At 41.6% G+C, this 26,612-nt stretch overlaps 1 protein-coding gene across 1 annotated transcript in view; it reads right to left on the reverse strand.

The window, feature by feature from the left end:
- The window catches only part of wdr70 (WD repeat domain 70), a 49,616-nt gene that overhangs the window by 19,280 nt on the left and 3,724 nt on the right, over positions 1 to 26,612 (reverse strand). Inside the window, exons 8-13 of the mRNA XM_033646131.2 lie at positions 25,607 to 25,760; positions 22,232 to 22,308; positions 13,203 to 13,377; positions 1,541 to 1,640; positions 1,034 to 1,118; positions 790 to 928 (exon numbers count right to left, since the gene is read on the reverse strand). Coding sequence (XP_033502022.1) covers positions 790 to 928; positions 1,034 to 1,118; positions 1,541 to 1,640; positions 13,203 to 13,377; positions 22,232 to 22,308; positions 25,607 to 25,760 — 730 coding nt within the window. The remainder of the gene's footprint in view (positions 1 to 789; positions 929 to 1,033; positions 1,119 to 1,540; positions 1,641 to 13,202; positions 13,378 to 22,231; positions 22,309 to 25,606; positions 25,761 to 26,612) is intronic.

Here is a 26,612-nt window from a genome sequence, read left to right on the forward strand (position 1 = left end):
GACATCAAACTACTTTGGTCACAGATGTTTGGATTTGGTACCGTTATAAGGCACTTGGGGCAGAGCTGTTGTGCAGGCTGTTGAATACAGGCATAAAGGCAGCTCTGCGTAGGAGTGTGCGTTTGGTCACACGCCATACTTCTTGCTTTGCTTTTGACAACATCAAGCTCACACTGGTTGGCACTCTTTCTGGTAAACATTTTGGTTGCGCTGGCTGTCTACTCCAAACATAATAAAAAACACCCACTTGCGTGATCAATTTATTTTTGGAAATTCTGAATTTTATGTTTTGGAAAACAGAACAGGGGCAACAGTTTGTAAACACAAACATTTTTTCTTATTTATCCAGACTTGGAAATATTACTTTTCAATACCCTACAGAAACCCTGTGATAAACACAACCAAAATAAATAAGAGACTCAAGTTCTAATATGTTGGAATACTCCTGTGTGGGGTTAAACAGGAAGTCAAATAAATCTCCATATCAAACCAGTCAAATCTGTTCAGATGTCATAATGACGCCTTTCACTGCTGCTGCGTTTTCAGGACGCTATAACCAAATAAAAACATCTTAAGGCTGCAGTTTTGTTTGAGCCCAGACTACTTACGTGGAGGAGGAATGACATGCATATTGGTTTCATTAAGTTTCATTGTGGATTCATTATGTTTCTTTTCCACTGCGCATTATTTTGGGTCATTTTGGTTTGCAACCAACATATCATATCCACCAGTTGAAAAACATCTTGCAGCGAGAGCAATTGCGGTTGTGGAGATTGAGGCATAACTTACTGCATTGGTGACTTCTATTTCATAGACCTTCTGAAAGGAAGCTCGTTCAAAGAAAACCAGCTTCCCATTTCCCTCTTCTTTCTTCACTGAGGTCCCCGTTACCAGAAGCTTGTCATCGGGGCTAAAACAGCAGTCAGTCCTAATAGGGAAAATTACACACATACAACATCTTCAGTTCATTATCCACATGTAATTTACAATACTTAAGCAAACTGCAAATAAGATGAAAGAAAAAACTTCTCACATTGCAAAGTAGTTGGTGAGTCCAGTAGCTACATTCACAGGATTCTTGAAGTTGCGTATATCCCACATCTTCAGAGTGTCATCACCTGGAAAACAGATGGAAACAATGGATAAACTGTAAATTGTGATATTTACCTAACAGAAAGTCACCGTGGTGAAACTGCCTCGGAAGTTATTTACGTTGCCTTTTCCTGACTATACAACAAGGCTGCGAGAGTTATCTTTCATTTACATTATGCTGAGTGAAGGACTCTTGCACAGTTATTCCTATTTGTCTTTGTGTTTGAAACCTCCTGACAAGATCACATACCAAAGAGGAACTCGAATGTTTCTGTATATAGATCTCTTGGGAGTCTTCTGTGTTTTGTTGGTGGTGGCTCTTATTTCGCACAGGAAGAGAAGCAAATTCTTCCCTCTGAGTTGGGCTGTTGATGAATGCAACCTCAATGTGCACATCTGCTGGTTGTGGGGCTTGGAGGATGCTATAAGATTAAGATCCTTTTCTTACCTCCACGTGAAGCCAGAGTCATGCCATCATAGGAGAAGGAGAGGCAGGAGGTGTCTGATCCTGGAATGTGTGCTTGCCGACAGTGGAACTTTGTATGGACCTAAAAAGAAAAAGAAACAAGAATTACCTCATGTGCCTATGTGGCTGCAAAAAAGCTACAAATTCTTGAACATAGATGCTTCACACACAGATTAGTGTCAACGACTCAGTATCCAACCAAATATCTTTCCTTGTGTTCATGATTATGGTGTTGAATGAAAGTGTTTTTGAGAACATTATGACGACACAGTGAAGATGACCTTTAACTTTTTAAATATAAAATGTCATCATCTCATTATTAGACATTTATGTGAAATTTGGTCATAATCAGTACAAACATTATTGAGTTTGGGCCAAAAACATGTTTTGTGATGTCACTGTGGCCTTTGTCCACCAAATTTTAATTAATCATTCATTAAGTCAAGTGGACGTTTTTGCCAAATTTTAAGAAATTCCCTTAAGACCTTCTTAAAATATAGTATTAACAAGAATGAGACAAATGCAAGGTCACAGTGACCTTGACCTTTGACCACCAAAATCTCATCAGTTGATTGTGATTGTAGAGTCCAAGTGGACGTTTGTTCCAAATTTGAGGAAATACCCTCATGCTGTTCGAGAATTAGACTAACACAGGGCCACAGTGACCTTGACATTCGACCTGTGACCACTAAAATCTAATGAGTTCATTCTTGAGTCCAAATAGACATTTGTGCCAAATTTTAAGAAATTCCCTCAAGGCCTTCTTAAAATATCACATTCACAAGAATAAGACAAACAAAAGGTCACAGTGACCTTGACCTTCAACCTGTGACTCCTAAATTCTAATTAGTTCATTCTTGAGTTCAATTGGACATTTGTGCCAAATTTACAGAAAATCCCTCAAGGCGTTCTTGAGATATCATGTTCAGGAGAATGGGATGGATGGGTGAATGGACAACCTAAAAACATAACTCCTCCGGCCATGGCTATCACCAGGATGGAGGTATAAAACAATGCATTAGTACAGTTTATGATTTAGTAATGATGTGTAGCACAGCTACAGCTGCAGAGCAAGCTCCTGTGTAAACAGCAATGATTAGGTATTAACCCGTGACTTAAAGACTGGTGTGAATGGGTCACATAAAGGTCATTATTCCATGTCACGTGCTTGGTCTGTGTATGAAAGTGAAAGTCTTGTACAGAGGTCATGATAGCAGCAACTCACTCCTGTTAGTGTCTATTAATAGTTATGTGCAAGTGACAAAAGTAAAAATACTTGAGCAAACACAGAAGTGGATTTATTTATATAATGTTGGTATGAATCACAGACGAGTCCCAAAGGGCACTACAGTGACAGAGAAAACCTAGACTAGATGTAATTGATCATTAATTACAGAGCAAAATGAATAAATAGTGCAGTCCTGGCTCTCTCTGCCTTTTCCATAAACAAGCTGCCGTGGTCACTACGGCTCATCAATATTAAAAAGAGCTCTTAAAATCTCCTGATGTACTACAGTGTGAAACTGTCAATGCTTTGCTTCAGTAGCAGACGTTTCCATTTTTTCACTGCAGCAACAAAAAGACCTTTTCATTCTGTGTGTTCAAAACAACACACGGTTTCCATTTCCTCCATGAACACCATACTATATATTTAACTTTGAAGCGCACTACAACTTGTGCAATACCAGCAACTTTACACACTGTACCCAACACTCTTTAGCAAGACTACAAACCGCAGAGATTTACCTTGGCAAGTTTAGGTGCCTGTCTGTCAGATTTTGATTTTTCCTTTGCTCCTACCTAAAATAGTATTATAATATTCCTATTGAGTAGAGTTTACCAGCCAGTACTGACATCAGACACCTTTTTATATGTAGCCCTGGGAGATCATTGCCCTTTCGAGTTTTTTTGTATTATTTGCCATCGTTTAAGGGACAGATCCCAAAATCAAAAATACATATTTTTGGAGAGTTGCAGAGTGTTGGAGATATTGGCCATAAAGATGTATGCCTTCTTAAGAATACAATACTCATTGCGCCAAAAAATTACGTTTGGAAAAACTCAAAAGCAATGTCTCTTTCCAGAAATCGTGACCCGGTTACTCAAGATAATCAACAGGCCTTGTTGTAAGCAGTTCCACATAGGAACTATTTTCTTTCTACCGTACTACACCGTACTACACGGTATCACTGCGCAGAAGGAAGTGTGCATCTACTGCAAGCTCACCTAACACCACTGAGCTTGCTAACATTACAGCTCAGCCAAAGAGAATGCCAATAATCTTTGGACCTTGCACGGTCACAAGCACAAGGCTCTCGTCCATGTGTAGATGCACGATTCCTTCTGTGCGGTGATTCAGTTGACAGTTGTAGTTCGGTACGAAGAAAATATTTCCTATACTTAGTTCCTATCCACTTGTCCCTTTTAACAAGTGTTATGTCACAAATATGGGCCAGTAACAAAAACTATTTTGAAGCGACACATCAAAAATATGAACGACCACAAGGCTTAATCACAGAATATACAATTTGGCTTCTCAACAACACACAGGCCAGAGGCACATGGGACAGCAAATAAGTGTGGGCTGGAAAGTAAATAAATAACACACTCCTGTCCTTAACACAGTTAAAGCAGAACTCGGCCTGTGACAGCTGCATTATGTCATCTGTGGCTTGAAAGGGGTCTTGTCAAGTCTGGGAATTATAGGGTTATCTGGTGATAACCCTAATCATGTCATCAGGGTTATCTTGGCTTGTTCTCGGATACTAAAATGTTTAACAAGAAGCCTGTTTTACAAAGTCTAGAGACAGTCATTTCTAAGGCAGTACTGTTCATCTAAAACTGAAAGAAACTATTTTGCTAATTAATGTCAAACTGATTTCTTTGTTTTATGTGATACTAAACTGAAAATCTTTTGGTTCTAGACTGTTGGCCGGCCAAAACAAGACATTTTAAGACATCCCATCGAGCTCCACTGTTATAAGCACTGTTCAATATTTTCTGACCTGCATTACAGCCCCCCAGGCAACATTTCCACCATCAAGGTCTTCGTCAGGAAAATCATGTGTATAATTCCGCCCTTGTAACTATTTCCTCGGCATGCTGCTATATATGAGAATGCCATCTTACTCAACTTGGCAGAGATGATCAGCATGCATCTCTGAAAACCAAGAAGGCTGAGTGACATTTCAGTCGAGGTCATTGTACAGAGGTGAGAACAGACTGATCACAAAAGCGAGAGGGAGGAGAACCTCACCTTTGTAGTTCGTGGGGTAAAAACAGATAATGAGCTGTTTTGAACAGTTTACAAGAAGCATTTTAGAGGAGGTTTGGAAACAATTCAAAACTACAATGCACCCAATTAAAAAGTCATCCAAACGATTCCTAATTAATCCCAGCCGGTGCAGCAATGTTCCCCCCCTGCAAACAGAAGCATTTTCACTTCTCGTTGAAGCAGCTGTTTTCAAGATGGCCAGCCGTGCAATGACTTCCTCAGTGCTCGCTCTGAACAAGTGGTGTACTACTGTAGTGCAGAGAGTGTGTGTGCCAAGGTCTGCAGCTCCAGGCTGGAAATAACCCAGCTCAACCCCCTGCCCCGCACACACACACACACACACACACACAATTCTCTCTATCTTTCTCACACATACATACAAAGAAACAGTGAGAAGAAAAGCTCTCTAAAAGTACACGGCCACCCAAAATTGGACAATGAGCAGAAGTGAAAAAGCAGATAACCAGTAAAAACAAAATACAATGATGTAAAATTCACGTTTCACTTGCTAACCTTAAGTGTACCCAGTGCTCTATGTTCAAGTATTTTAGATGTGTTTTACTCTACAGTTTATAACTGGGGATGCGACTAATGTTTACATCAATTGTCAATTAAATTTAACATGTTTTCAATAGAATAATCAAGTCTTCAAAATGTCCAGCACATTCTCTAAAAGCCCGTGGTGATGCCTTCAAGTTGTGTCTTCACAGTCTAAAATCCAAAGACATGTGATGCACAACAATAAAAAGCTAAGAAAAGCAGCACAGTCATATTTGAGAGGCTGAAACCAGTGAATGTTTGACCTTTCTGCTTGATAAATGACTTCAATGACTAATCGATGATCAAAATTGTCAGTAAGTGAATCAACTAATTGTTTCAGCACTAACTTTAATGCCTCCCTCTGCCTCCTATCACATTTACCTCCCACTGCCTTAGTTTTACCGGGGTACAGCCAGATTACAGAGATCGATCATTAAAAGACAGTGGTGAAGCAATAGTCTGGGAAGTAGGGCTTGCTAACACTCAAACAAACATAACCTTGGTTTATGCAGCTACATTTTCATTAATTCTAAACGGAATGCAAATAAATCAGTGAAAAGAGAATTGCAGCAATACGGGCTTTTGACTCGGCGAGGTGGATAAGGAATTTGAAGTGAGCACAGAGTGTGGAAGACAGATAAGATAGAGAAACGCTGGCAAAAGGAGCAGGAGAGAGTGGAGCGTGAGGTGAATGAGTGATGTGTCCTTATGATACAAGAAGGAAACGAGGCCATACTTCACTTCCAAAGTAAATGAAGGGAAGTTATTAACTTGGACGAGACAGATAACACTGTTACCTTGAACTGCAGATAACACGGATTCCACTTTTTCAGGCCATGGCCATTTAGCCTCTGTAGTCTCTCCAGGGATAATTTTCTGCTTCCCATCATCATTTTACTCATATATTACCTTGGGCTCAAATCCATTCTCCTCATTTCTTATCGTAGATTATCTTCCTATTCTTTTATTCGCTGCCTTTGAAATTGACTTGGTTGAAAAATAAAAGTTGAGAGTTCAATTTAATATTTAAGTACATTCTCTAATCTTACAGCAGGAGGTGAACAGCGAGGCCACAGGCTATCTCGGGCCTACTAAACAGCAGCTAAAGCATAATGTGTAAGGCTTAAACCCAGTCAAACACAATACTTTACCTTGGGCATGCATGGTGACTGACTGAGCTTTGAGAATTTGATCAGCCTGAAACAAAGACACTGGGGAGCCCGTTTTTATGCAATCACAACGACTACTGTGACCACTGTGTCATGTGCACATAGACAATGAGAGTGTATTCAAACAGACAGAATTTCCATTCACTTAACTGCGAGCGCATCTACGCACGGAAGCACAAATAGGCTGGGTGGAGTCAGCGGACTATGAACAGGAGGGTGTGCTGATGAACCGCTTTACTGTAATTATCTAGTCATATGTGCTGTTGCATGGAGCTCAATGGCACACCATAAAAGTGGGTCTAGTGGAGAGGCGGGTTTCTGGGAAAATAAGAGTGTCATCTGAGAGGTGCAGAGTTGCAGGGTGGAAATACATCGCATCAAAAGAGGATAATACACCATAAATACACTGCGGGGGGAAGGTGATGAAATCTGCTTTACATAACTCCAGAGAAAATTGCAAAGATGTTTTTGGTTTTTCGTGCTTTTTTAAAACATAACCCCAAAACATGTTTGTCACAATAGCCACAGGTTTCCTCGGGTCAACTAGTAAGAAAAAGTTATGAGCTTTTGTTCGACGGCTGATGAATCATTCCACAAAGTTTTTTTTTTCCTCTTTTCATCTGACGTCTTTCTTTTCTAAATGAACACCATCTGCTGTTAGCACAGGCTGCGGTTTAACTCCTTTAATGTTGTATTGTTATGTTATACTGTCTTCAGTGTAGGTTTTGTTTGCACTTAAAAGAAATGTTCTGTACATATCCATTTATATGTATAAAAATGTCCAGGTGGAATTGGTGGTGGACACAATGGCGCTGAATGGCCAACAAACACAAGGCAGGAAATGATAAGAAAACTTGAAAAATTATCTCAGTCAGTAAAAGTGGTGCCTTCAATAGGTAGCTAGTGGTTATTCTAGCTGCTTATTGCAAACATACACCCCTTCAGCTATTTCTAGATCATTTACTGCTGTTGTGAGAGCTTGAGTGTTTATTTACTATCCTGATGTTGGCTGGCATTGGAAGATGCCATGGTGTTTGCTTCCTGTGATAATCTACACAGCCGGCTTGTGAAACCGGATTCTCGTACACAGTTTGAAACTTCTCTCGCGCCTTGTGACTTCCTCTCTAAACTGTGCCCTTCTCATTGGCCTGAACACGCAGCAGGATTGTGAGCCTTTTTTCCACACAGATATGCATGTATACCACATATTAATTTATGGTTTGTCTGATAGAGACAGATACAACATACATACACAAAGTGAAAACAGCTATCCTTTGCCAGTATCACAGTGTTTATAGCAGATGCTAATTTGCAACAACTGTCCCTAGGGGTTTTTTTAGGGAACTAAGATTAGAACAGTGAGGCAGAAAGAAGGTAAACTCAATGTGGCAAGATACAATACACATTAGAAACATTATATTTGATAACTAGATGAGTACAGGATTGTTGCTGAATTACCAAGAATTCGGTAGCTCTCTTAAAAGTGATGAAATATGCTGCATATTTAAAGTGATCAGGCAGAAAGATCCTACACAGAAAGAGCACCTAATGTTGCTCTGATAGATCTGCTGAGGCTCTGAAATCCTACTTGCAGGAAGATTAAGGAGCAAGTCCATTTTAAACACATAAGGTTGTGAATGCATGCATGCATGCATGCATGATGCATATGCACGTGTACATGTGCACCCACACAGAACCCTAATTCATATCTACACCCATTCAGCAGCAGGAGTTGATAAATAGCTGAAGGACCACAGCATTGGGTTTCATCCACAGCAGACTATGATAACAATCTACCACAGGGCCAACTGTTACTAACCACACTATCTGGGTATCATTATATAAATACTGCCAGGCACTGCCTTTCCCCCCAACCTCCATACTTTTATAACCGCACACCTGAAAGGCTTAATGATGCCCACTGTGCAGTCACTTGTAACATCTCACTCTGACCTCTCTTACTTACTGCGGATCAAGTGGCCAAACCGCAGTCCTGAGCAGCTGCTCTGATCTTTCATGGAAATCAACAAGTGGTGATGGGGAAGCCGTGTGTGTGTGTGTTAGCGGATCACACTGGAGTGAGTGTCCATGTAATACAACAGTGTGTTCCAATGAAGTGACCGTGTTCCTCTAGGTCTCGGCTCCAAACCACAACAAAGTCGGATTGTGTTGATGTCATTTTCACGTCATTGTTCGGAGTTAAAACATGGGTGAATGCATTCACTTGATGAAAAGCACCTCTTCAAGGTCATTTAGTGACCGCTTGTCCCCACATGTAAAAAGGGTTGACGGAGGGGAGATCAGGCTGTGTGGCAATAAAAAGAAATCATGGGTAAATCACAATGGAGGCTGCAGGACTGAGATCCGGAGTAAATGTTTACGATCGGTGTGTTTTTAGCCTGGTGGAAGAGTTTTATTGCATTTCAAACGCTTCCATGACATGTTCATGATGAGAGCCCTGTATGTACTCTAGCCAGTTATCAGATCCTGGACGGTTTTCTAAACACTTTTTATTGGACTTTAATAACTTCTTATGTTATTCTCTGTTTTAATCTTCCACAGCACCATTTTTTATGACCCACAGAGTTACTAGTTTACGGTGATACTGTACAGAATCACATTACTGTGTTGAGGGTGCTATTAGGCCAGTAACTGTAGATTATGTACTGGCCAGCACTGGTGGTCAGTTTATGCAGATGACGATAAACTCTGTGTAGATGTGACCAAATTTGGTTGAGAGGGTGGAGCTGTGGATGAGTGAGGGGTAGATCTAATTCTTCCCCTGAGTGACAGCCTGTCACTCAAAGCATCCATGCTGTTAATTACGTGTAACTTTAAGTCTTAATAAAATGTAAAAGGATGAGTTATATAAAAATTCACAACCATACAGTTGTCATGAATGGGAAAATAAGCTATAGAGATGAAAATATTTTATTTGTACCAGGCTGTACACATGTTTATTTCTATTGTAAAGTTGGGAATTTTAACATGGGGGTCTATGGGGACTAACTCGCTGTTAGAGCCAATCTCAAGTCTCTAGTTTTTGGCACTTCCCATGTTGGCTTTGATTTCAGCCCTAAGGGTTGATGCTTGGATTAGAGACAAGGTGTTGAGTGGAGTAAAAGCAGCCTGGAATATTAAGTCACTTAATATAGAACAAAATGAAACAAAGGCAAGAATCACAAAGGACCAAATATGAGTGAAGACAAGATTTCCCACACACAACGAAATTTATCTCTGGACTGATCTAAACTTATCGGGAATCTCTAGTTTCTCTCATGATTAACGATCGATTGCGGCAACAAAGCCAGCAAAAACAGAAAACAAGAGAAAGTTTGCTCTATCATCTCATGATCGCGTTCCCCAATGGAGTAGTCCATCAAAACCACCTCTTCTGGGGTCCCACTTTGAAGTCTGGAAACATCCAAGTCCACCAATGACATCATAACATTCCCCAGGTCTCTGTGGTAATGTTTTCTGAACGGAGGTCTCTACCCTCAACGCACAAACTTTCTCAGAGTGCACATTACCTGGCAACCATTTGGATGCAGTCTTGCAATCCTGGCACCGACCCCTCTGGTCAGAGCGTGCAATCACTCTCTGTGGCAGTCCACTAAAAGAGACCTCCTTGACTCCCATCATAGGATCAATCAGCTCGTGTCAGGGTTCAAGAGCACGATGTGTCATCCCCAATAGCTTCTCTTCAGGCTCAGCTTTAGATCAAGGTCATGTACATGATTGATTGTGATTGATCTGCCTGCATATTCTGGCCATGAGTAATAGTGGCGATACAAAAGGAGATAGGCCTTGTTTGAGTGGGGGAGGGAGCGGCAATAAAAGCATTGGGAGGTCAACTCCTTTTTAGGCTTGTGGCTGAATTCGAGTCAGCAGCACAGGTTGCTGATTAGGGCAGAGGGCACCAACTAAATTCTTGAGCCATTCAGACAGGACAGGCTCCAGTGGTCAGGCAACAGACATGACTATTGTAAGCTGCTATGGGACGCAGGGTAAATATTTAGCTTGGAGAAAGAGGGGGTAATAAATTTGGAGAGCTTCAACCCAATCACTTGAGGCCGGCTGCTATGAACAGCACAGGGGTGGGATGATGGGTGAGTGGACTCCACACAACACGCTTACATGGAAGCACAACAATTCTTACAATAGGAATCCATCTAAATACATTTTTTTGTGTGCCCTGTGATTACAAAGTTGACTGTTGGAGTAATTATCATGTAGCCTACTTCTCATTTGACTAATCTGGATAAGCCCCTCTGTCCAATCAAGCTGTTCCAACTCACTAACTGCAGCTTAATTGTCACTGTCACTATTCTCATATGAAATAACAGAGGCATTCAACCTTGTCCACATACGGGGTTGGATTGATGAAAGGATATGAAGTGGAAAAAAAATGTGCCAAAACACTGGGGGCAGAAAAACAACTTCTTGTTCTTCAGATAGTTCATGAAAACAGACCAACCAGTCAGTTAATATTGTCCACATACTGGTTGTCTTACACTGTATTTAGCAACATCTGTGTGCAGCCCTCCATCACTTTTACTTTCTGTCTTAAAATGTGAGTTTATGGTGTTTTAGGGCTCCCAGTTGCGTATCCACAAAGTATTTCTTAAGACTGTGCAAAAACGAAACTTGTGAAACCATATTTGCAGAAGTCATAATGTAAAATAATACCAAACTGGAATGATGCCTGCAATGTGCCGTCTGTGAAAAAACTGAATTATGAGTACTGCAGGTCCCCTAACCCCCCCTTTTCAACAGGAATGCACCTCTCTTGCCTCTTTTTTCTTCTTCACATCTGTGTTGTAGAGGTGTATTTTGTATGTGAATGAGCAAGTGAGCAGTAAGTTGCGCAACATGCTCATTTTGCTGTCCATACACTAAACGGAGGTGCGTCACTGTGAGAGCCATCATGATGAGAGACACGCAAGTAGACAGGCAGGCATGGGTTAAGGTGTAACCATCGGTGATAAAAACAGTCAAGAGGCCCAGATCTCCTTGATGAGAGATGGAGGTGGAGATGCATTCTCCAGTACCGAATGGAAGTCATTTCTCTCTGCAGCGACAATTTGTCAAATAACTCGAGTGAAAACAGCCAAATAAGTGTGAGCAATGGGACTCAGGAGCCAAGATCAACTATTACCTCAACAATGTGAATCTTGAAGTATGGAATGAACACTTTGATCCCTTAATTACCTCATTAACTAATCCTGGAAAATGTACAGAGAGAAATTGTGATTGGGCCTCCCAGTAACTTTCCTGTGACTCAACTCAATCATCATACGTCAGTTAATTCAGTTACATAATCAGCTATTTTGAGCCATGCGAGCAGCGAGGCTTTAGGGAAGGCAATGTCAGTCTGACGGTCAGTCCACCACCTTGGTCCGGAGTGAAATATCTAAACAACTATTAGATCACTTGATTATCCCTTTGGTGATCCCTTAATATGCAGCGCCATCATCAGATCAAATATCAAATTGTCCAATACTTTGGTTTATGACCTAATACCTGCATAAATAATGACATGCCTATCAGCCTGAGGTGAACTATTGTTATTTAGCAATTGTTTACTAAGATTGTAAATATGATAAAACATTAAAGCTGCTAAACATGATGTTAGCATTTAGCCTGAAGCTCTCTGATGATTAGTGACTCTGCCCATGATCATTGCCATGTGCCTTGTTATGTCTAGTTCGCCCTACATGACTTCAGCACTGGTTTTCCTGCTCAATGTCAGTTTTTGGAGCTGCCGAACAAAAGTCCCAGATCAGAGGCAAATTGATGTTGGCTCGGTGCTTGCAAATTGGTGCTTGAGCGCCACGTGTGAAATGTTCAAAGATGCAAGCCGAGGAGCTCAAAGATGCGTTGCAGACACTTCCCAGAAATTTAGCATGCTAAATATCAGGACCTGTCGGGGACTTTGTCGGTGAGCTGTAGCCAATTAGAGCACCAAGACACAGGTTGAGGACAGAGACAAGCCACGCTTTCAAAGGTGCATGTGTTCGTGTTTGAGAGGGTGAGAGAGATGTTTACACAGAGAGGGGAAGAGAAGGTGGAAGGTGGACTATTGCATCCCTTGTTTTGGTAAATTATTAGCCTGACAACTTACTCAAAACACTGCTATATCATGGTTTGAATTTGATATTTTGTGGTTAGCACCACCCCCAACCTAGGTTGTGGTTCTGCCCGCACATCACATGACATACTCGGCAGGGATTCCTCCTGAGAAAAGATCATGTAGTGTGTGACCCCCTGTCGCCGGGTCAGTCATGGAGTGTGAAAACCACAATGACTTCCAGACTCCTGATTACAAGACTGCAAGTTGTGTAGTGTGAACGGCGCAGCGATCTGACAACTTTGTGAGTCATGTATTTTAAACTATGCATTAGTGTGATAACAGGTTCAATAAAGGTCAGGCAGGCTTTTTAATAATACTCTAAGCTACTCCCAGTTTGGACAAATGCATTTTAAAGCCAGGCATTTTGAAATCTGGTCAGTGTTAGTGACTTGTTGAACTCTGACCTCTCTGGCCTCTGACCGGATGACCTAAATCGCATGACTCTGTAGGCCTTAACAAAACAAACATCCTATGTTTACAACCTACTGCACATTGAGGTGGTTAGTATGTGTGTGTTTAAAGACTCACGCTGAGGTTTCTGTCCCAGATCTGGATGGTGCCATCCTGGCAGCCAGCTGCAATGAGCTTTCCATCGCGGCTGTAGGTACAGCATGTGGGGATGACCTTCTTCCCTTGAAAGGAACGCGGTTTGAACACGGACTTGTGCTGCTTCTCCGAGTTCAGGTCCCATGTGCGCACAGTGCTGCAGACAGACAGAGAATTTAATTTATCCTCACCCAACTGCCATGACGCCCTCATAAAATATCCATCCCTCAAAACATATCTGGTCATCAACACCATCCACCACTGTCATAAATCAGAATCACATAGAGATACAGTGTGCCTCAGCCATTCTCATAAGGTTAGGGGTTAGCAAACAGCAGAGAGGTAGATCAGTCTGACAGGCGTGTCTAAAGCTTCCATGAAATCCTTTAACACATTACACAACCTGAACCACTGAGAAGGAGGAATTCAAATACAGACTATTCATACAGTACATGTGCAAATAGGAGGGATTATTCCACAATGTCATCAAATATATGTCCAACAAGAATCCCTGATAGCTACAGATTTATATTTCAAACACTAAACACATTAAACCGAATTAAATGGTGTAATTAAAAAAAAAAATCTTAAACTATAAAGTAATAACTTTCATAATAGTACATGCAATTTATTCATCAAACCACCATATAATTTACATGTATATTTACACATAAACAATGCAAAAATAAAGAGATAAATAGTCTTCCATCAATCAATCAATTGACCACTGTTTTTCAGGGCCAATTCCAATACCGATTAATTGTAATCAAGGGAAAAAATAGTGACTGATGAACCAACAGTGACCAACAGTGACGATTCCAATAATTGTAAAAATGCTATATATCACGGATAATAATCTGCCAAGGTAATTATCAGTTGATCCTTTAAACACAAAATACAAGTGTTAACTTTGATATGATTAATCATTCATTGCAGTTAACCTTCCTATGTTACTCGTTAACATAAGATAAAAGGATGATGGCTTGCTGTCTAAAGGATGTCCAAGCACGGGATGTTACACACAACTTCTACCTATATAATCTAAATCTTTTCAGTCAACTAGCTCTATATTTTTTCCGGGCTTTTGTGAAAAGTGTATAAGGGAGGCTACAGTGATAGATGATAAAAGAAGATATAGAAACTGATGAGACAAAACTGATGACAGAGGAAGAACTGAGGTGTCCACCAGCACTGCAAGTCACCTCAAGAACCTTTAACCTCCTCATTTATTTATTGAACTACCTGACTACACACAAACATGTTTAGCCAACCTCTCACACACCCACACTGACACTCAGCCAGACAGAGCGTGTCCAAATGTGTCTGTGACCCACTGCTTGCTTTAGTGAGCATCATGACCTTCAGGTCACAAGGTCAGCAGAGGAGTATAAACATACTCCTCAGGGCTGCTACTAACAGCCAGGCAAGGATTCCTCCGTGGCTGGCTACAAAGTCACAGACACACACACTCAAATGTGTTTGGATAAGTCTAACAATGTGATACAAACGCCAGCTGAAGACATATGGTTTGAGTGAGAACTGGCAAGAGTCAAATAAAACTCTGTTTGATGCACGGTTGTGTTTAAATCCACATAAACCGAAGCTGTTCATAAATTCAAAGAAACCTAGTGCTGGAAAAAAGAAGCAAAAGCCACGTATATAAGGAGATTGCCCTGAACAACGTGAGAGCTACTGCACTGTACAGTAAGCGTTTACATGAGCAGGTATATATGTGGATGTGTGACAGTGAATGAGATAGAGTGATAGCCATGGACTGAATGACATATTGGTCCACCTGCTGCGTCACACAGACATCTCTGTTTTGTTTACAGAAGACTGTAGGTGTCTGTCAAGCCAATAAAGACAACATAACCTTTCACGTAGCGCACAAAACCTGGAATGCTATTTATCGTAAGGGCTCTTTCCAAAACATGGCACTGCTGGCTGTCAGGGGGACAGAGCAGAGAGGTTTGAGCCCACCAGTGTCGAGCCAACCCTGAGCACAGGGCGAAGGCTGCACACCCTCACCTGTCAGGAGAGAGATACAGAGCACGGAAGGGAAGGGACAAGTATGTGGTATTCCAGAATTGTTAGTTAAACTGCAAAAGCTTCCCCCAAAACTTGCCCAAATGCTCTATCTTACAATGTTAACAAAAGAGAAAAATAATATGTGTATCCACTCCAAAATTGAATAGATTCTTTCTTGGCCCATGCTACACCCTTTCACGAAGTTCCATGAAAATCGGGCCAGTAGTTTTTTTTTTGTAATCCTGATGACAAACAAACGCACAAACAGACAAACAGAGTAGGTGCGGTCTCGAATAGGGTTGCAAAGGGTTGTTAAAATTCCAGAGGTTTTTCAAGGGAAATTAAGCTCAGGAATTTTGGCAAAAACATTAATATTAAAATTGTACCTTTCAATTGTTAAGTTATTTGTGTGGAATAATAACAAAAAATGCAAAACTAAGTCTTTTGGCATGTTTCAGTCAACAGTAAGTCTAGAGTTGCAAACAGGCGATACATTCCTAGAAATTGTCTGAGAGATCTAAACTCAGGATTTTTCAAAATTGATGTTTTTTCACAATTTCAATATAAAAGTCATACCAGAATTTTGCAATCTTCGTCTCAAACCTTATTCACTCAGAGGAGGTGGTTGTTTTGGGGAAGCAACGTCAATGAAAGAGTACGAGATGTCAAAATATTCACTTGCGGCATGAGGAAACTACCAAAAACATTCAAGGGCACTACCTTTGCCCTTTTCTACTTCCGACAACCCTGTTTTCTCTTCAATCAGCAGCCCCCTTTTTCCCACACAAACGCTTCAGAGACAGAGGGGTAAATGTAATAAAATGAGACCCATACAACCTCAGTCATGCGTGTGCACTTTACGAGGTAGCACAGTCGTTCACACCAACTGAGGACTGACAGCTCCCCGGGCCCCAGATTTTATCTGTCCGTCAGGTTATGGACCTGGTGGGGGAGATGGTGGGATCACTTTCCCAGATTATGAGATAAAGAAAAGAGAAGGATAAGAGAGGTAGTACAAAAATAAGTATGTCATGCATGAGGTTGTTTATTGTTCGAACTCCATTGATGGGGAGATGCTGTGTTGTCCAATGGACGGTTGACTGACTAACTGGGGCTCTGTTATGAAAAAGGCGGATTAGGAAGATGGTCCAGCTTGCATCGCTGTTTAAGAAGATAAAGTGGGGAAATAACAGAAGGATTTTGGGAGGAGGCAAGAAAGTGAGGCAACTCTGGTCTTAGCACAGATGCTCTGTGGGTACAGTGAGATACCGAAAAAATGCAAAACATTATTAGTGTGGCTCAAAAGCAGAAAAATCAACCTAAAAGGCCTGAGCAGGGCAGGTGAGACCACACACTACAGGAGCAAAAATTCTTGTCTCAAACTAAAAGGAGTCAAGACCGCTTTTCAGATTTAATCAAGCAATCCGGTTGATAAGATGCCGTCCCCATACTTTTGGTGTTGCGGAAAGTACGGCTGACAGCTGCTGACTTGTACTGGTCGCCCATGTTTCATTCATACTACAATTGAGGGACAACGTCTGGCATTCCACGCATGCACAATCCCCAATCCACACTCTACTGTCATTGGTCGCAAGGAATTCAGCACCTTTTGGCTGTCTTTGTATTTCTTTAACGATGAATTTTATAAAGTGGGTACCAGCAGATCATTCATCTTGTTGTCTTCTTCTTTTTGGCAAACCAGCTAGAGGTGCATAGACCACCAACTGGAACAAGAGATTTTTGTCACTGGAGCATACACAATCTGCTTGCTTGCTATGTACCGCAGTCACAAATTTTGGGCTGCACAAGGACATCCACATAGGGATCCATGCGGACCCTTGCAGACATGGGCGGATCATAACATTTATGTCACACGGACCAAAGCAGACCCAGAAAAGGAAAGTATGACGCAGCCTTAAGGAAGTAGCTCCAATATTTAGTCCATTAAGAAAAGAAACAAACATTCTGCTCACACACTAAAGACCGGGAAGTTATTGTCAGTCAAAAATTCAGCCATGACTGTAAATTGAACCAGAAGGATATATGCACTCCTTAGAGTATGGTATGTGCGTTCTTGGGTAGGATATGGAACACTTGCAGTGTAAGGCAGGCAACAGTTGGAGACAAGCTGGACTGTGGATGAACCTGATGTGTTCAACCATGTGAATCGCCCCAACATGCTCACGCACACACACTTTGTAATGTCTGTCCTCACTCTTCATCCCTGTTCTGTCACGCAGATCACACTTAATAATCCAGGAGTAAAGCCCCTTCCCCTCTAGAAAAAAAAAACAGAAGTAAGCTATCCTCACGCATTTGGCTGAAATACTGAAAAATAAATGACCTCCTTATACTTGACAAGATTAGTATCTTAGCAATGATCAATAAGGACACAGTGGATATAAAAGTTGAGAGAAAGAAATACTGACTTATATAAAGCTGAAAAGCGCCTACTCACATGCGAAAAACATCATCGGTTACCAGGATTTATCCAAGCAGTAGATCATGAATCTGCCTTGTGCGACTCATTATTTTTGTGGCTGCTCTCCAATGATAATTCCTTAATGTGTCATACACATCACATCATGTGTTTGGTTTAAGCGTACAATGAAGACAAATAGTGTGTTCCTCAGCAGTAAAAGGACCTGCCATGTTGTCCTCTGGGTCTCCTTGCATACAGCTACACATCCACGTCCAGCTGCAGCCCTGACAGCAGGCCAGCACAAAGGGAATCCCTGGCATTCAAACCTTCTGGAAACATTCCTCAAATTGTGTGTATATGTGCGTGCACATTTGCAAGTGAGTCTCAAGACTCAACAGAAGTAACATGTGGGCCCAATTAGAAAGTCGCCGTTTGTCCTATCCTCCGCTCCCCTGGCTGAAATTTCAGTCACAAAAAGAGCATAACATGAATTTTTGATCGTTCTCCTGGGGTGCTATAAAACTACATAAAGTACAACTGAGTATCAGCCATGTCATGTCCTTGGAACCACTAACGCAAAGCTTTCCACAATGTTAGTTAGAGTTTGTTAACATTTCTACAGTGTGTGGCACAGTTTGTTTAACACAACTTACCCAAGCTTTTTTTTTTTTTAAAGCTGCTACTGTTCAGGATTTTATCATTAGAAAAGGCTGCAGCTCTCATAATAAACCACTAACTCAAAAGTCCCAGCCATATTTTTAGTTTACTTCAAGTTCAGTCCTGCCAAAGAAAAACTTCCACCGGGAGCACATATTGCCGTCACTTTCTGAGAAATAAATCTGTGGTTTTCAAACAGGTGTTCAGTCTTTCAGCAAAGACTTAGTTAAAGTGGCTCAATGCTTAATGCGCATTTTCCCCCTTGGATCAAACTTGAGTTACGTTGGAAAACTTTTCGTCGTTTAACAATCGCACGATTCTCAAACAGAGTGACAGAAGAATGTGAAATGTTGACACATTCACACCCCTCTGGGCCCAAACGCTTTTTACAGAAGGACCTGAGTTGTGCACAGTTCTTTTGAAGCCTCCATTCAACCCCTGGTTTGAAAGGACAATCACTACCACCCTGCTGCTGCATTATTATGCTTCATCAGTGCTTCCCTCTCATCCACTTCCTCCCAGGGAAAAAAGTCCTGGTTAATGAAATCATTCAAGGAGCCGGGAGGCAGTTCTCATGAATGAGATTCCATAAAACTAGGGGGACCTTTAATTAAGGAGCTGGGCGGTCCAGTGATCATGCTTAATAACCTATTCAAATAAACACAACAAAGACTCTCTAACTAGGGTGACACAGGAAGAGAAAGACAGAAAACTTAGGTGTTGGTCTGATGTTTAAGCAGACACAGCCAGTAGCAGACACCCACTGGTACTGTGGGCCAACTGCGGGTCCATTCTCAAGAGGACCACTGACTACAGTCTGGCCTCCGCAGACTCAATTGCTGTTCAAGGGGGCCCGATAGAGATGAAGAAGGATGAGCAAGAGGCCACATTTGAGTGTGATAAGCTGACACTCCTGTCAATAAAGCAAACACACTTTCATAAACTAAATAAATCAAATTCTTCTTTTTTTACATTCCAACCAATGAAGTTAACAATTTAGACCATACAACACTGAAAAAGGCTCTTTTTCAAAACAGAAGTGGAAAGTTTGGACCTGTCGTGTGCACTGAGATTGCAAAGGAATTCCTCATAAATTCAGCCCTAGGACCGGTTCCAAGAAGCAGGACACATTTGAGTGAAATCCAAAGTCCCCTCATATTTAGATGGATCGGCAAATGTCTGGTTGCATTTCGTCAAGCTTAATGTACAGCCACGGGAGCTCTGCTATGAGGATCTCAGGCTGTACTCCCAAAGCTGCTAAAATTTAACAAAGCAAAAGAAACCCATGCATGCTCAATGCTTAAATGCGTAAAGCTGGGATAGGTAGCTGTATTTTGGCGTCATTGGGCAAAAATCCCATTATAAACTTTGAGCATATTGCAATTAGAGAGAAAACTAGACTGTTTTTAAGCTTTAGGAAATCTAGGCTGTGATGAGAGACTTTAACCAATCATGTCATTTCAGAGAGAGGGCGATCCTACTGGGTGTTATACAAATGCAGATGTGCAAGCGCCTTCCTTCAGTGGAAGCTTGATTCCGTGGCAAAAAATCCTGCAGAGAAAGTTGCTATTCAGCTTTGGCAACAATTGTTAACACTACAAAGTAACCCCAAAAAAGGAAGACAGACTTATCAAAAAGACAGTCTAAAAAAAGAGAGTGACAATATATGAGATAAAACGTATCAATGTTGGAGAAGGATTTCAACGACGGAAAGTAAATGTTGCTCATAGTTTAGCCTTCTGCTAACCAGACCTAAAGGCTAACAGCTGAGATCACCTCACCAGGAGAGCAGGCAGCATGCTCCAGAGATGGACTCTCAGTCAGTGGCTGCTGCAACCTGAATCCAGCCAGCGCAACCCCCAGCTCCAGGGGACCAGACAGCCTCGACTCCCTGCTGGATAAGCAAACTTTCTGTTGCTGCATTTACATTAGAGCCGCTGTGACACCCAGCTCCATGGGGTTTGCACTGGCTGAATTTAAGCCGCTACCAACTGAAGGTCAGTCTCCTGAGCTGCTGCCTGCTTTCCTCGCGGGGAGGCAGTCCAGAGCAGCGGGGAGTGAGGCAGGGGGACCATGGGGTGGCTAGCTAGCTAATTCTTGCCTTATTTGTGGTTTGATAAACAGAGAGAGAGAGCGAGAGAGAGAGAGGGAAGGTGCTGAGTGAATGCCATGCTCACATTTCTACAATGAAATGAAATGAAATGAAATAAATCAATGTATGGGAAAAACTGTACTGCATGAAGCGCATGTACATGCCCGTGGTCATCTGGTGGATGGAGCTTAGGACGGAGAGAGGGAGCAGGGTGTATTTTCCAATTATGCAGTATTTACTTTAACTCTGCTTTAACTCTAAAAATGAGGAGTTACCAGAGTACAGAAAGGACTAATGTAATGTGATCAGTATGTCTGGCACCTGTTTAAACCCTGGTACCAACACTCTGTTTGCACTGGAGGACTGTGAAAAAAGGGAGTTTGATTAAAGAAGTGTGAAGTTTGAGCGGTAGTGGTTCGACCAAGAAAATCAAATACAGCACGTCAACACCAGGCAGCCCCTGAATTGCACTGCACATTACTTGAGTGATGATGTGTAAACATGCAATGTGAGAGCTTTGACATGGGGTTACATGGACAACATCTTTCACCTGTAAATCACTATAGGCAGTCACTGCCTCTTTACATCTCTGAGAAGCAGGTTGCTGTGCTGACCTGCTCTGCTGCTGTGAACCCTTCTCGAAAGCAGCTGCTCTGCCTGTGAATGGTTCCCTGTGCGCTCCTCTCCGCTGTTCTACTGCAACTGGCCAGGGGCAACACCCAGTGCTAACGTGCCAGGGGAGGATTTCCAGAGCCTCAATAAGAGCTAAATAAACCAGCCTCCACATCTGGAAGAGCAGTAACACTGGTAAACACTGGGTCGCGGCCTGCCCGCAAAGCCAGGCCCTTGTTTCCACTTAATGATGATAGCCCTGGATGTCTGCACTGCTGCCTGTCACACTCACTTAGACTCATCACTGAGCTCACACTCAAAGTCACACGCTTGCAAATATTCACTCACACCTATACACACGGTAAAGGGTTACAGCTTCAGTCATACAGGACTGGTGCTGCTTTTGAGGAGGCAGAAGACTGCTAAAGCTCTGCTTCCTCAAGTGAAAAGATTAGAAATATGTGTGTGTGACGTCTTGTTATCTCCAGCAGTGTTGCTCTGGTCCAAATCACTGCGTACAAATAAAGGGCTGCATTTGGACTACATCCAGTATAAAATGTGCCATGTGTCAATGCACAGCTGTGAGGCCAAGCTACCCTTTCCAGAGACATAATCTGGACTAGAGGACTCCCTGCTGGTGACAGAGGATGAGAGCAAAGAAACATCTTAGCCATGACATGCGCTAGTGAACTGCCCAGTAAATGACGATAATATTCAAGAGGGGTGTCTATTAATGTTATAATTAAACAAGCCACAACCAAAACGAATTTCACCTAACAAGATAAATGGATATTTTGGTTGTTTCTGAATGTCACTGTGCAAAAGATTGTTTTTCTGCACTTTCCTGGTGCGTGATTTGGAATAATGACACAGTATGAGCAAAATTCTTTTTTACAATTAGAAACAGTAAACACACTTGGCAGGATGTAGTATTTAATATAATAACTTTTACGCACTGAAAGTCTCCCGTTCCACCCAGTAAAGACTGCTCCCTCATGGAGTTATTCAAAATCTTTTAGTAATAATTGCATACTCTAGTGGTAAACCATGGTGTGGCTACTTTGGTGTCTATTCTCTCCCTCTGAATGTAATGGATGATGGTTTAGGTTTACAGTATGTACAATACTGCAGCTACACCAAAGACAACATAATAAAAATCTACCTACAACTCAGAGCTCACAACATTTATTTAAAACTCACCCATCATTAGAGCAGGTCATGAACTCTTCTTTAATTTTGGGATGCCAGCAGCCAGAATTCAGCATGGCTGTGTGGCCCTGAAAAGAGCAGAAAGTGAAAATGAACAAACCACACACTTTTAATAGGCACTAAACTGTTGCTGGCAAGACCCTGTGGCTAGCTTCCAGTTGCTCTGAGATGCAGCAGCAAACACCTGTGAATCATGTGGTTTACTGTGGATCCAGAAGGTATCATGGACATTCAGGGCTGCCATTTGCCCTTCAACTGTTTTGAAACTCATTTGCTGTAGCAGTTGGACTAGGCAGTGGAAACATGAAAGGTTAAATGTCACCAGGAGGAACTAATGAAGGCTGAGTTCACAAAGATGTACTTTGCAATCTTACTGCACACAAATTATGTGCAAGACAGCTGTTGTTCTTCATTGTTGAATCTCGAGCCAAAACTGCTGCGCCAAAGGTCACCTGTTAATTGTTTCAGGGGTGCTATTACGTTTGTGTGACGATGCATTTTCAGAGTTGCGTAGTTTAAACTGCATGGCAACCGGCGGCCTGTATCCACAGAGACTCAGTCATCTACTACGCAAACAAAAATTCCCAGGAGGCACCATTATGTTGCTTGGTCTGAATGCACCTTAAAGGGCTCTCCCTTGAGGAGCCAGTTCTTTTAGGACCTTTAATTTGATCATATTGTAACCTTGACCTTTAGCCTTCTTCGACATGAGCTTTGCCCTACACCTGACCTGTGAACTCTGAGGCAGTGCGGCACGCTGTGTCACAGCTTCAAACAGCGAGCCCTTACAAGAGTAACTTTTAGACATTTCCTCTGCTGGGGTAGTCCTGCGGAGAATTATTCATAACAAATGACTTCAAAGCGGGATAACCCAGAACGCGGCCTCCCCCGGTGCCAGGTCAGAGAGGACCACTTCAGTCAGCGTGCTGCAAAGAGGCTTCAAACATGACGTACCGCTATTTGACAGGATGCTCAAGAAAAGCAGAGCCTTGCATGAGCAGAAGTTGACCAAATTACATTGGTATGTGTGCATCAGAGAAGAGAGGTCTGCCTGTTCTCTGTCAAATCCTTTAAACACACCACTTTAATAATCGATAAAAGGGAACTGCCTAGGTCTTAAATTTTATGGTAAAACACACACACACTATATGATGAGGTTAAAGCTCAAATGGGCTGTGAATGATTGCTTCCCTGCTCTGTGCAGTAGCATTAAAGTAGACTGAATCATGCATTACAACAGCTTCATGATGAGGGTAAAGGAGCCGATATCTTCCTAAACAAATGTGATTCCTCTTCCTCAACAGTTTAGGATGACAAATTGCCAATGACTAAAGAGAAACAGACTGATGCTCATACTAACAGTAAACTAAAATAGAGCAGGTTAATGACAAACAGCAACAAGAATAGAAACCCATCTGATAACAAGAAATGACTAACCGGGACCACACATGCATGCCTAGTTTGTTTTCATTGCAGTAGCATTCAGCAAAGGCTAAACAGGTTTCTGTATTTGTTAGTTAATTAGTTGACTGGCTAAAAACTGGAGCTGAACAGTCAATAAATCAGTAAAGCAAGTTGACAGAAAATATATTTTCATAACAAACAAACCTCAGCAAACAGACATGTGTGTGGCAAATCTATCTGCACACAGACAGATGAGGCAGGAGGCAAGCAATTTTCTGTCAACAGAAGCAGAGCACAAGCTCGGACCTAATTATCACATGAGACACAGCTAATCGACTGGGACATTGTCGGCGGGCCAAAAGGCATTTCCATTGAACCAAACTCTCCCATCAGCTCCAGATGGGACCGAGCGGACAAGAATGTAGGACATCCAGGAACACTCCAGGAAACTCTACTTGCAATCAATGGGCCTTCACTTGTTCAAGTAATTCATACGGGTGGTATAAACTATGTCTAAATGCACTGCAGCTGGCACAGATGGTTACTGACCACCAATACAGCTTTCTTAAACACAGTAATACCCAAACACGGGCAATCAATTAGGATCCTTCTTTGTAGAGGCAGGTACAAGCAAGAGATGAACCACAACAGTCCTGAAAGCATGTGGTGGTCCTCTCCCCCGGAGACTGCCTCTAGCTGGTTAATGCAATACAAAAGCAGACCAGCTCATGGCTACACCTTGCTACCATTACGCGCTGGCAGGATCTACGCATCTATCCAACAGAAGAGCAGAACATCCAGCCTGTGTTTAGAATTAGAAGTCACTCTTAGGCCAATGTTGCTACAGAAGAGAAAACATGAATGCCTGTAACACATTTAAAGTGGCTCTAATCAATATTTATATAATAACCAATCAAATGACAAACTGAAAACAACGTGGAAAGGATCACTTGCAGTGATGAACCTTAAGAGAATTATCCCCTGAATCTGCAGCTCCTCTCGGTTTTACAGGATTACACAGTTTAAGCTCATTGTTTAGCGGTCAGCCCACATATTAGTGTTTTGGTCCACTCTCACCGCTCTCATAGCGTCATTTTGGCCGCAGCAGGCAGCTGTTTTCAGTGAAAAAGAACTCTTAAGACCCACTGTACACTCTTTGCTCAGCACCAGACACAGTTAGCAACTGGCTGGAATACAGTGGAGCATTAAAGAAGAGCTGCCAGATATTTCCCTGAGGAGTTGTTGAAAACCAAAAACAGAGCTAAAAGAAGAGTAAAAATTTAACTTACATTAATCAACTGTTCAGAAACATGACTGGATGTGTCAAGAAGCAAATGTTTGCTAACAAATTTGTAATATCAACTTAAAAGGTGACGATATGTCAATGTTGAAGTCACAAATCTTTACACTGCCCCCAAGTGGCCAAAAAAAATTGTTATTGCAGGATTACCGTTAACTCCAGTTTACTAAAACTTGGCTTTTATTTTGATAGTTTTTGGTTGTCAGTTTTATCAGTAGTAACAACACTGTACTTATCAAGACAATTACTGAATGTAAGAACACTGCGACATTACTAAAATTATATAACACATGGCAAAAAAAAATGTGTAGTTCAACACCCACCAACCCCTTATTACGAGGAGAAAAACAGCTTCATGATTACCAAAACTGTGGTAAAAATCCATCTCAGTTTGAAGATTTTTTGGCTCAACTTTGACCCACCATACTTGCCATACCTGAATGCTTTTTTTTCTCTTAACAAGTTGGTCCAGGATGTGATTAAATCCTTGGCTTGTTCACAACCTGTCTGATCATCTGACTACTCGTCTTTATTGACCTGTCAGACCTTATTGCTCCAGATCTCAGCAGTTACTTTGGTGAGTACAATATTATCATTACGAGGTCAAACAATTACCAAAATTATGAAAATACAACCCAAACTATTTGCAAGCGCCACTTTACCTTGGTTTTAGCCATATCCACAATATACTGGTCTCCCTTCACACACTCCATGACATTGAAGCCATCACGGTCCAAAACCTTGGCCTGTGCATTGCCAGAGACCACCAAGAGGACATCACCAGTGATGCTGTACTGCAGGGACTTGATCTGATGGCTGAGGACACAAACACACACGACACACATGAAGAGGACATCTGAGGCAAATTTTAGTTTGGATTTCTGTGGTGCTGATAAGTTTTAATAAGTGTCTTGGTGACTGTTTGCGAGCCATCTGCGAGCTGTTATTTTATAAGACTTCTGCTCCAAAACAATGTTATACAAGAGGTTTTTTAATCCTTGAAAGGGTTCATATGAGTAGCTATAGGAACAAAACAATACAACATCTGATGTGCATGTGATGATTGGGCTCCTTGATAAACGACACACAACTCATACAGAATAATGGTAACAGTGAGCATAATGGCATTTTAAGCTAGGACATGGAAAGAACGACAACACATGCTTGGAAACATTTTACACCCACAACACATAATGAAACATATTGAATGAAAATAAACACAAAACAACATAAGAAACATTATAAGATATGCACGTATAAACTTGAGCAAAGAAACACAAATATTATTCCTCAATCCACACAGCAGTGCACACAATTGAAGAGACAGATAACTATCTGAACCACTTAACCAGAGTGAGATTTGCAATTCAGGTCAGAATCAAATAGCATTAACACAGCAGGCGGTAGATGGGGCACCAATATTTCAGTACACAGAGCGAGTGAGGCTAGCACCAATGCTGTTTAAACTGTGGGGGGCTTTGGCATCTTCAAAGCTCACTACATAGCACCAAATGCTCATTATCCTCATTGATTTAGATTGACTGAGCTCTTAAGTTGCCTTTTTTGGGTCAAGAAACAGGAACAGTGGACCTCAACCACACAGCTTTCTATATGAAGCCCAGCTTGTTGGTAAATTAAACAGGCTACTGGATCACACTGCAATCAAAT

The sequence above is a fragment of the Epinephelus lanceolatus genome, chromosome 19 (assembly GCF_041903045.1).
Source record: "Epinephelus lanceolatus isolate andai-2023 chromosome 19, ASM4190304v1, whole genome shotgun sequence".
NCBI lineage: Eukaryota > Metazoa > Chordata > Actinopteri > Perciformes > Serranidae > Epinephelus > Epinephelus lanceolatus.